This window comes from Globicephala melas, chromosome 16 (assembly GCF_963455315.2).
Source record: "Globicephala melas chromosome 16, mGloMel1.2, whole genome shotgun sequence".
NCBI lineage: Eukaryota > Metazoa > Chordata > Mammalia > Artiodactyla > Delphinidae > Globicephala > Globicephala melas.
The window spans coordinates 50,060,053-50,072,082 of NC_083329.1; the positions used below are offsets into that span (position 1 = coordinate 50,060,053).

A 12,030-nucleotide genomic window follows, 5' to 3' on the forward strand; every position below is an offset into this window, starting at 1 on the left:
ACCTGATGAAAGACTAAAAAGGAAAAATTTTGAGTTAATTTAAGAGAATACTTGCTAACAACTCAGAGGGCCTTAAAACTGATATAGGTGTCTTAAGACATGGTAAATGCCATTATCACATTTATTACTAATAAAATTTCATTCACTCTTTTCCTGGCATTTATGGAACCATTTTCGGTAATAATGTGATATATCACTGAAGCAACTTCAAATATCCTATTATATAAAGTCTATCACATATAGCTAAACTGGAAAATAAAATAAATTATAAATTCCCTATTCCTTTTACTCAGTCAGGGCTGGAAGTGTGGTGTGTATGCTGAAGGGAGTGTGTGAAATGATACAGTTTGAAAAAAAATCAACGAAATGAATATTTTAGATCTTTGTGGAAAAAAAGTTATGAGAGAAAGTACACTGTGGACGTCAGTGTTGAGAAGGACAAGGAAACTTTTATAATTATGAACTTTATTTTTATTTACTATGCCAACATTTTCAGGAAAGAGACTTTACATCCAGTTTTTATAATTCATTTTACAAGCAAATTCTAATATACAGTATTTACTCTGAACTGTTTTTTTAAATCGGTGGGAAAAACAATACTGCAGACATTAAAGATCGTGGTGTTTCTGATTTTAGTCAGCAGTGACTTAAGAGATTTTAAATTCTTAGGGTCAGTATTATTTTGTTACGGCAATGCTTTACCAAGGAGAAAGTGGGTAGCTTTCCCCCAACAAAGTTAAAACATATGATGTATCTTTAACAGCATAGTTGTAGATTGGTGCTCACCATCATAATCATTTACCCAAACATACTCTTTCAAATTGCTGCAGCAGAAAAATTGAAGGGAGGTGTGGAAAGAAAATTTTAAAATATAATTCAGGCATCAGAATTAAGAAAAACAGCAAGGCCATCATCCCCAAGGAAAAACATCAGGTATCTGTATTACAGCTATAATTAATGTTCAAATGTGTGCATAAGCATGCAAACATAACCACCCCAACTAATTCATAAACACGAAAACTATTATGTAAGATTGACAGTAAACTGAAACTATGCTGCAGTCTTACTGCTCTTCACTGCAAGCCTATTTGATGATTCCAAATTGCATCCTCAGTGCCCTAGAGGCCAGGAAACCATCATGACAACTCTGCTCAGAAATGAAGAGTGCATCTCTGTGTCTGTTACACCATCCATGCTACAGGAAGATTTAGACGTGACAGCTCTAGGGGGACCATGTTCTCTCTGATGCATCTGAGTAAAATACTTAAGGGGACAATGAAACATTCAAAGAACTTAGTGCTTTAATGGAAAAAGTGACATGCTTAGAATACAACTGTGAAAGGCTGTACTTCGAACAGCAACAATTATAGAGAAATTCATTTCAACAAAGAAAGCCACACCCAATAGGAGGCATTTCGATATTTCAGGCACAACTCCAAGCAATTAAGCTCATTTAAAGTGCAAATCTGATATTTTCTTTCATATTCAGATTTTTACTTGTTAAAATACTTAGTAAAGTTCCCTAACATCTATATAAATACGATGAACAGTAGTCTATAGGCCTGAAAATATTGCACAAATTAAAATGAGACTCCAAAAGAAAAATGCTAGAGGGTCTCAGTTATTAGAAACATTCTAAATGATATTACTATACAATCCTTTAATGCCTTAAAATCATCTGCACCTGTACTGATTAACTCCTTAGCCAAGCTGTCTTTAAGGAATTTTATATGCACCCCATTAACAGCCAAATGTATAATTCTACATACTCTATTTCCTCTTTCACCAATGTGAAACTTAACCAATGCCCATAAGACTTCTTCCTCGGGATTTAGAATTCATACACTGCCACCATCTTCACCGAAATCACAAGAACCAAGGAAAAGAGTGATCTGAGTTCCTGTGCAGGGGGATTTGGCACAGAGTTGACTTACAGAAGCACTAAAGAGAGATCGAGCCAAATGTGAGTGAGCTCTGATTATTCAGGTGAGCTACAGCCTCACCTCATTTCTGACTTAACATTTACTAAGGAGCAGACTAGCATAATATTCTTGCAGTTTTTAAAGAAAACTGCAGGCAAATACTTTGTTGTTTCATGCAAGCATCCTAGATTTTTTCTTTTAAATGTAATAGTATGCTTCATAATTATATTAATGAGCCTTCTGCCAAGACTCAGGCTCAACAAAGGTACAGAGAAATTGAACTGATGGATTAATATTTCTGCAAATTCATCAGGGATAAAAAACAGAGCAGGAAAAGGATTAGAATAAACATATTGCAGGAGTCAACATTTTTAATAAAGACATTTCCCTCAGACTAGGGGGTTAAAAATAAAGTAAAAATTTAAAAATTTTCCCCTAAAGATAAAGGCCTACTTGTTAATAATGTTTCACAAGAGTTTATATAATTTCTAAATAAACCAAGACCTACTAATCAGTATGTTTTACTTTAGGGAAACACCCCATTTGCAATATCTGAGATCAGTTTTCTTTCTCCTTCAAAATAAAAACCACATGTACCCACTTACTGCTTCAGCTATTACTGCTTGTCCCTATGAAGAAAAAAGAGCCTTCCTGATATGTCTGATCGCTTAGCATAGTAACAGTATCTAGACTATGGGAAAAACTTTCTCAACTTTAGTGCTTCTCTGGCAGAAGTGCTGTCAGATGAGAGTATGATACTAGATTTGTGTTGCTCACCTCTTACCAAATCCAAGAATCGCTGATATCTGGTGAATGGCAAATTCATTCGAATGGTTCCTTATAGGTAAGGGAAGACTGCATCAAATGGTAGTAAACACCTCTTTTCAAATTTCCGCTAGAGTACTTGCTGTGTTGTTCCTCTAAAATGGGGCGATGTACATTTTTTTAAAGGGATCCCTAGGAATTTGAGTGACTGATTTTTTGGCCATAAACCCTTTTGATAAATTTTTGGTCAGCTGATCACAACAAAGATTGACGTTGTAAATACTATCTGTGTGAAAGACATTAATTCTAACAAAAGCAGCAACAGTTGAACAGCCTAGAGATGCCATGATTTGGGAGAACAGGAGGGCAAATTTACTGAACCACCTGACAAGCGGCCTGCAGCATAATTAGGTTAATGCATATGGTCCCTTGGCAGTTCCACAGCTACCTTCTTAGCACATTAAAATAAATAAACATATTGCCATTGAAATATCTTTTAATACCTTTTAATAAAACATAATTTCCCCTTTCTAATTTTATTTTTCTTCCCAAATCTACTTTCAAGAAATTGTCATTCAAACATACACCAACATAAAAGGGAAACCTGGAAAACTCAAAAAAACACAGCTATGAATTCCGGTTTTCTCAAGATAGTCTTACTTAAATTTATAATTATACTCAAAATACTTTAACTTGCTTTGCTATAGAAAATAGTTTTAAATTCCTATATACGGGATATTTATATCCCATCAAAGTTCTGTGCAAACATTTCAAGTCCATTATTCCAGTCTTCGGATATTAGCAGAAAGTCAATAAATATAAACATTGCAATAAAGACTTAATTTAAAATATATACTGTGGAACCTCAAAACAGCTATCATGGATCCATAAGTCGATAGGGTTCAAAATGGAATTACCAGCAAAACTCTAGCACCAACATATGTTACAAATGAATACATCTTTACGTCAGGTTTCAAGATGTATCCTCACTCGAGCTTTCCAAAATTTATTCAGTAATAAAAACAAACACAAATGGTGTGTGTGTGTGTGTGTGTAAAACAAGATGTTAAAGCAACATATAATTGGTTTATATACATAATATGAAACATTTTTAGCCAGGGGAATTTGTCTGGTAAATAAATATTGAGACTATAGCAAAGAAAAATAAAACTTACGTAAACTTCCCAATAAAAGCCTGATCTCCTGTATTCATCACAGAGCTTTTGCATAGACCTTTTAAATATACAAATCACTGGCCAGAACTCTACGTACAGACTACCATCTTCCATTATCACCAAATCTTTAGTTATAATAGTAACCATATTCACAGGAGGGATGAGTGAAAAAGGGTGAGGCTGTGACAACCACAATTAATACAGACCTTAAAAGGACTAAATCAGCAAAGCACATTTGTTGCTTGCTAAGTGGAATATTATGAATTTTCTGATGTGCAGAGGGATGGATAACATGATTAGAGCCTTCTGTAGACCTCTGAATGGGTAAGCAAACTTTTGTGTTTACCTGAGACAAATATGCTCAAATACTATGTACTTCAACCAGGATATAAAATGGAAGAGCCAAACTAGTAGAAGCTTCCACATTTTAATTTTTAGATTTGCAAGCTTTCAATGGAACCTCCATCACAGTAGCAAACTGCACATAAAGCTATTACAGACTGTTTTTTAAAAAAACAAATTGGCAGGTGATGGCTATGCTTAATGTATCTTTGGTTTAGGAAGACGAGAATATTGATTAGAGGCCAAACAATCCCCAGAATTCAAATTGTCATTAGGATTCTGCATGATTTCTTTTCTTCTTGTTAGTGGCCTTGGGATGCTTGTCTTGGCCTGGAAGTTTTGAGGCTCTAGTCGGGGGCTGCTTATTTGTTTTTGTTTGAAAGAGCCAGCAGGGGGGCGGAGCTTAGATGCTTTTGGATTTGGATTATTTGCAAGATTTGTTTGACTAGATGTTGGCTGGAGTTTTGCAGAATTACATGGTGTGATTATTGGTGACTTCTTACAAGTGGGATTCCCACTTGGACACGTTTCAGGAACTGGAGGAGGTACCACAGAATTCAAGATGGATGGCTTAAAAAGCTTTGAGGACTTGGGCTGAGATGTGTAGCCCTCTGGTGAAGCCTGATTTCTTCCAGCTCTCTTAACCTGGTCTACTATACTTGACTGGGGAAGTGTCTGAAGAGAAGTGGTTACAAATTGCATGTCACTAATTTGATTATTTGCCAAATGATAAGGCTCTTGAGCATTTATGGTCATGTTCAAGTCTGCTTCAGAAGGTGTACTCTTCACCACATCCTTAGTGAATTGTGGGCTTGATGAAAAAGGCCGGTCTCCCAGACCACTGCTGCTTTCTTGTTGCAAGCCGTGTGTAAAGCTTTCATCCAGAGGTGCAACAGCCTGATGTATGCCCTGGATTATGCACTCACTGTGGGCCTCGGTATGTTGTGGCTTTGCTAGTTTTCCCTGGGCGTGGTCTGTGGGTCTGGGAAGGCTGCTGGAAGGCTGTAGTACTTGAGGCTATTAGAATTAAAAACAACATTAGCAACAATTCATTTTAGAAATAACACCCAGAATTAATATAAGTTCCAATTAGGCTGTGTTGGTACTTATTATGTTTTAATATGAGAAGCATGTGGGGGTTTTTCAATTAAAACATAAATTGCAATATTCAAGTAATTCATGAGACACATACAAGAGTGATGATGCAAACAAAAAATGGTACAGGCAGTAAACACTAAACAAGATCCAAAATCAAACAGGAGAAAAGAAAAATATTAAAGTACTGATTTACTGTAAAAAATGATTCCTACCTTAATTGATTCATTAATTATTTAAAACTTTATCTATAAGACAGCTTGACAGAATGATAGCAACTATGACCTTCAGATCTTATTACCCATTTTAAAGGCTTATTTTTTAAGGGAAGATCTATACCACTTCATTACACTTCATCAGAGGAAGCATTAACTTCAAAGTGTCAGGTGCTGTACCTCTATCGAGAATTAAAATTACCAGCAGATAAACAATTTAGAATGAAGATTATGTTCTCAGTTGATGTGAAATTCTAATTACTTAAAAAAAAATAGGTCAACATCTTTAGCTAATGTTAACCTACCTTTAATATTCTTACTGAAAAGTTTCAGAATAAAATGTTTTCACAGATTATTTGTTCTGTCTCACTGCCATTTGAGGGATCAACCAAGGTTCTCTTATGGCTGATATATGAAAAACAGATTTACCTTCCCCAAGAGCAAATGTCCATTAATAAAACTAAAAATAACCAGCCTTTTGAATGATGTCTGAGATTAAAACGGATTTCAAGTTGCCTGTAACTTGAACTAAAGCTCAGAAGCCTACAAAAGTAAAGTTCTTACGGCTCACATGCCTTGCACACACTTCTCTGGAGCTTACTGTGTGATTATATTCTATACAAATCAGAGGAAACATACAACTTCCATTACTTTGGGGCATTCAGTAAAGAAATATGAATCTTAAAGTTATCTTTCAATGGCCCAAACAGTTAAAAGTTTATGGGGCAGAGCCTATTGGTCATATCATGATACAGGAATAGTTGCTCTAAATGTTTAAACACACACACACACACACACACACACACACACACTCATATATACGTTCTATTAAATAATGTGGGCTGAAAATGCCAAAAAATTTGGCAAAGGGCTTTGAAACATGAATGTTTTTAAAAGACCATATTTTACTAATAATTTTTTTACTATGCTAATCCACAAACAAATCTACACAGTATCTCTAATTTCCCCAAAAGAAAGGGTGAATCTATTTATGTTGCATCACTTGTATTTTGCTCCTTTTTTCACCTCCTTGACCAGCACTGGACGATGGCTACCAGAGTCAGAAATCAGGGATTAGATTATGGAGGGGTTACAAGTTACTGAGAACAAAGGTCACCAATTCATGGAGGGACGGTTGGTCGTGATGGCATGGGGTCGACTTGCTACTTATAATAATAATAAACATCAGGAAAATGACTACTCAAAGTTAATCCATGCGGAATATGTTACATTAAACTTTTATCTTAGAATATTTAAAATAAATAAGTCACTTCAGTTTTTGCTTCAAGATAAATGTCCTAGTTAAAGTCACTGGGCATTTTCACAATATATCACCATAGAGATGATTTAGAGGTACTAAAATCATCAAGGAATTTATTCAAGACTCTCCTTGGGATTCCCTAGAAAAAACTGGCCATGCCAAAGTGATATATTCTTTAGAAAGATCAGTAAAAATATAAAGCAGGGCCCTATTAAGCAAACCAAAATCTACCTAAGGGGAAAAAAAAAAGCAACCAAGGAGGAGAAAAGTGCAACATTAAACGGTTAATTGAATGGGGATCTGTTTTCCCTTTTTACCTCTTTTCACCTTTAAAAACAATAAGATAGTCTACTCTCGAATTAAAAATCTTAAAACAATTTAAGACCTTTGAAAATATCAGTGACAATCTAAATAAATGATTTTATTGTAATATGTCTATTGCCCATAAGGAAAAAAATGGTATAAATATGCACTACCAGCTCAAAGCATACAGGTATAATTTTCTAAGTAAGATTAAACTGATTATTAAGACAATCAAGCCTCCAGAAAAGGGGCACTATGAACTGTAGATAAATTATCCATGCGCATTGTTCTGATTACTTATATTACCCAAATGACCACTGCTTACCAGAGAACTAAATGGAAATACAGCAGAGTGTCATGTCAGAAAGATGTTCTGCTTGTATTAAAGGCAATAAAGCTCAATAACAAATACTAAAGAACTAGAAAATAATCAGGTTTTTAAAAAATAATAAAATTTTGAGTCTTTTAACTGAGAGGAGTTAGACTAACCAATTATACAAAAAGTGTCCATACTATCATTTAATTACATTAAATAAATCAGTGGTTTCTAAATGCTGAATAATATAGATTTTATATTTTTATTAAAAGTTTATTTTAAATAAAAATTTAATTTCCCTATCCCAAAATAAACGTCTTATTTTATTACTTATTTGAAAACTAGTTTGTAAATAAATTCTGCTACTTGATCTTCTGTCTCTAGAAGAAGATCAAGAAATGACTATAGTGAGGACCAAGGAAAGGCTTACTCCTGATTTGTGGAAGACTGTAAAACTGGTTACCCACTAAAGACTGGGTTGTCATTAATTACCTGTTGACAAGTAGAACAACAAGTTGCCTCTTAACATCTAGCAAGCAAAAGCAAAGATGTGTTTGGACAGCTTGCTGCTTGCAGTACAATCCCCCAAATTCTAAACTCTCAGCTGTATATTAACAATTCATCTTGCCCACGTTTACTACTGCACTACCACAGGTGTTTTCAGAATGCATTTTAAATATAAAAAGAAAAATCCCATGTAATCAGGGATAATAAGATCAATAGGAAGGAATATCAAAACCATTCATTCATTTAAAAAATGTCTGATATATCATGCACTGTAGTAGGTGTAGGAAAATATGAACCTGAACACAATGCTGTTCCTGTGGTTGAGAGGCCTCATAAGAAAGAGTCAGGTAGACAAATGATGAGACCATGTCTCAAGCATAACAAAATGTAGAAGCAAGAAGAAAATATATGCCTGATTAGAGAGGTCACAGAAGGCATCCAAGAATTGCAAACATCTGAACTGAGTTTTAAGATGAGTAGGAGTTTGCCAAGAAGACAAGAAGGGAAGAACATTCAGGGTAAAGGGCCAGTACATGCAAAACACAAAGGCAAAAAAAAAGAACATGATTATGTTCTAGTAACTTCAAATTGTTTGAATTGGCAAGCACAATGTTGGTAGGAAAGTGTAGGCAAGGGCCAACTCATAAAGGAACTCGCATCAGGCCAAATAGTTCTGACTCTGTACAGTAGATGATGGGAGACATTGATGAATTTTAAGCAGAGGAATTGTAAGACCCAATGTGTATTTTAGAATGTCACTCTGGTGGGATCGGCGAGGAATGTAACAGTAGGGGATGAGACTGTTAAGCATAACACCCAGGTAGTACGCCATTGCTAACAGCCCAAGTGATAAATTATAAGGGTTTAAAATTAGGATATAGGAAAAGAAACTGGAAATGATTGAAAGAGTTTTGAAGGAGATAGAGAAATTTAAGATGAGTTCAGGTTTCCAGCTTCGAAGATGAAAGACGAGGTATTGCCCTGTATCAAAAAAAGACCTCTGGGGAAGTTGCCCACCAGCCCATTCATTACATAGCTTCAGCTGCCCACAAGACTCAGAGGGCAAAACGAATTCTCCCACTACTGCAGGGACCTCTGGAAACTCTCTGTAGTCACAAATTCGTAGAGCTTTAGTACTCCATCCTTGCAACTTGTAGAAAGGTTGGTTACTAAAGCTTAAAAATGTGGATCCATTCCTAGACTGAAAGAACTCAGGGCTTCTAACTGGACTCAGCAACTTCAAGTCTTACTTTAGTAGTTAAATACATACACTTCAGCACACTATTCTGAGACTTCTCAGATGCAATGGCTACAGATGTTAAGGTCAAGAGTGCCAGCAATAGGCACTACTGGGTAATTATGCAAGGGATTGATAGGCATCTTCAATGATAACCTTAAATGTCTTTCTGTGCTGCTTACAAAGATAAGCAGAGACTATGCGCTTCTTAAGGCACGTACCACGCTTTATTCATTTTTTGTTGTTGTAGTTGGTATCCTCAGTATTTGGCACACAGCAGGGATTAAATATGTATTTACTAGATAATAAATAAATAAATATTGGTAAGTGGTATATTCCAGCACGGCTTCTTTGGTAACAGACTAGCAACATGATACTCCCCTATTAGGTCAATGATGCAGCACTAATTTAAACGAGTCTTAATAACTGATGGAAAAGAAATCTTATAATTAAAAAAATGTTTTCTCTAAATAAGTTTGGGGTCAGTTTAATGATTCATGTTTAGAAGCATAGCATGAAGGATTCATTACATGTTAGCTTGAACACAGCACCTCCCATTATGACCTGCACCTCCCATAATGATCCACCAGTTACGCCAGAGATGTTTTTTAGTTGGGAGACTCGACATTTCTGGATGAAATATGTTAGGGAAACTGTCTTAACAAGCATTCAACTATTTTCCATTTCTAATTCTAATAATTAAAAATGATTATAACTGTAAAACACTTAGGATAGAACCTCCCAGAGCACATCAAAATTGCTCAGTAAATGTCACTCACGACTATGAAAAGGTGTGAAAATGATTAATTCAAGCCATTGTCCTTTTGTAACTACATCTTGGGGGGGGCAGGGAAGCAACTTCTATAATAGTATTATAATAAACTAGTTGCTACAGATTGCAAGGTTTCTAGGCTCCAAATACATATCTCAATAATGTCAGTCATATCTAAATGTTTTAAATCCACAGGAGGCATATCTGATATGACACAGAAGTCAAGATTCCTCAAGTGTCCTCCTGGAGATAAACTAGAGCTAGGACATGCAAGGCACTTTAACGTTTAGAGAAAATTTACATGTGGCTACATGAAGGAGCTAGTACAACACAGTATTGAATCACTGAGCTTTGGAAGTCAGACTGATCTGGGTTTGAGTTCTGGCTCTATCTCTATCAGTGAGATATTGGGTAAATTATCTTACTACTCTGAGATGGAATTTTGTAACTTGTAAAATGAGGATAATAGTGCCTATACCTCATTGAATTGTTGTAAATCACAAATGATTACATGCATATAAAGTGCTTAGTATTATGCCTGACACATTACATATACTTGAGAAATATTATACTCTAGACTGTAAAAGAAGGGTTTCCCTTCTTTCCAATGGTAGACAACCAAACTCTATGCTCACATGCATAATCTCTAATTATCACAAGACCTTAGGTGGAAGGTACTATCTTCTTTTTTTAAATGAGTAAACTGAGGTTAAATGAAATTAAGTAGAATCTCCAAATTCACAGACTTTAGTAAATGGCAAAGCCAGAATTTGAACTGACAGAGAATTTAAAATGCAGCACTAAAATTTTATTATTCTTTGGTATTTGGGTTAAGTCCAATGAGTTCACAGACTTTCAGAATATGCAATATAGCCAGATGATTGTTTTAAAAACTCAAAAAGACAGATTCAATACCAACATTCAGGTATTAACTTTCCTAGATAATGTCCTATTTCCTTCTTAGCTGATCTGTCCTACAGAGGATAACTCTCAGACACCAAATTCAAGCCACATGGTGAAGCAGTATTTCCAGGGAAAAATGGTTCCAAGAGACCCACTGGAGGAAATATACTGAACACAAGGAAATGCAAATTAGCACTCATCACAAAAACTCTTCACCTTCACCATTTCATAGCACTTCAAAGATTTCTAGTATTAACATAAGAAAAAATAGTCATATCTGTAAACATACAAAGGAAGTTTCTGTAAACATTCTTGTTCTAAAGTCACCAATAGTAAGACAGCAGCTAGAAATATCAAGTCCTGATGGAGTAAAAATATGTCAAAGTGTGTAAGGTAGAAAACAGAAAATGTTCATAAAAATGCTATTGCATAACAGACACAGGAATGACCTAATATTATTTTCTTGATATATACAAGTTTATTATCATTATTAAATACATTTCAAAGGTTAAAAGGAAGATGGTAATGGAGCCATTTATAACATGCCTGTAACTTCATGCAGGCTCTGACATGCATCATGCAAACTGGGGGGGAAAAGTTACAATGAAGAAGGTGGTAGGAAAAAATCTGAAATTGTACTGTACCACGCTTTGTCAGAGAAGTAATGGACTAACTTCTCAACTCCTTGCCAATGGCATAATGGGAGAGCAGAGACAAGAAAAAGACAGGACAGTGGTGTCAGAGACCACATACAACACCAAGGAATTGCCATGACTGGGTAGCAGCCAACGGTATTTGCTTTTCTTTTGTTGTATTTTTCTAGGACTTATTATTTTAATATATTTCTATAAAATGAAAACATATTCTTAATAGATTTATACTTTCTTGCTGAAGTGGTTTGCAAGTTAATACAAATATTCATATCCACAGAACAGTGTATATAATCTTCTTACCCTTAAAAGGAATCACTTGAAGAATCTTACCAAATAAAATACTGAAAAGAATTTTGACACAATTAATATTCATACTCCAAAGATCTAAAAAGGTTTAGCTGCATGTAATCCCTTATAAAGGAAGTAGAAATTATTTTTAATAATTTCAGTCTTGCATATTATAAATACAACTGAATGTTTACTTTTAACTGCTGCTGCATTAAAGACCAATAAAAGAATAATCTGATTTTCATGTATGTCTTAAATATAATGTTCTACATTATA

At 35.0% G+C, this 12,030-nt stretch overlaps 1 protein-coding gene across 8 annotated transcripts in view; it reads right to left on the reverse strand.

Annotated features, from left to right (window-relative positions):
* Positions 1–448: 448 nt before the first annotated feature.
* Positions 449–12,030, reverse strand: part of CCSER2 (coiled-coil serine rich protein 2) — a 162,786-nt gene continuing 151,204 nt past the window's right edge. For 5 of the 8 annotated variants that reach the window (XM_060286121.1, XM_030862786.2, XM_060286119.1 and 2 more), the window contains one exon: positions 449–5,221. In XM_060286121.1, the coding sequence (XP_060142104.1) occupies positions 4,403–5,221 (819 nt within the window). In that variant the 3' untranslated portion in view covers positions 449–4,402. Of the gene's footprint in view, positions 5,222–11,457; positions 11,498–12,030 lie in introns of all 8 variants that reach the window. The other 3 variants (XM_060286123.1, XM_060286122.1, XM_030862788.2) reach the window with 2 other exon arrangements.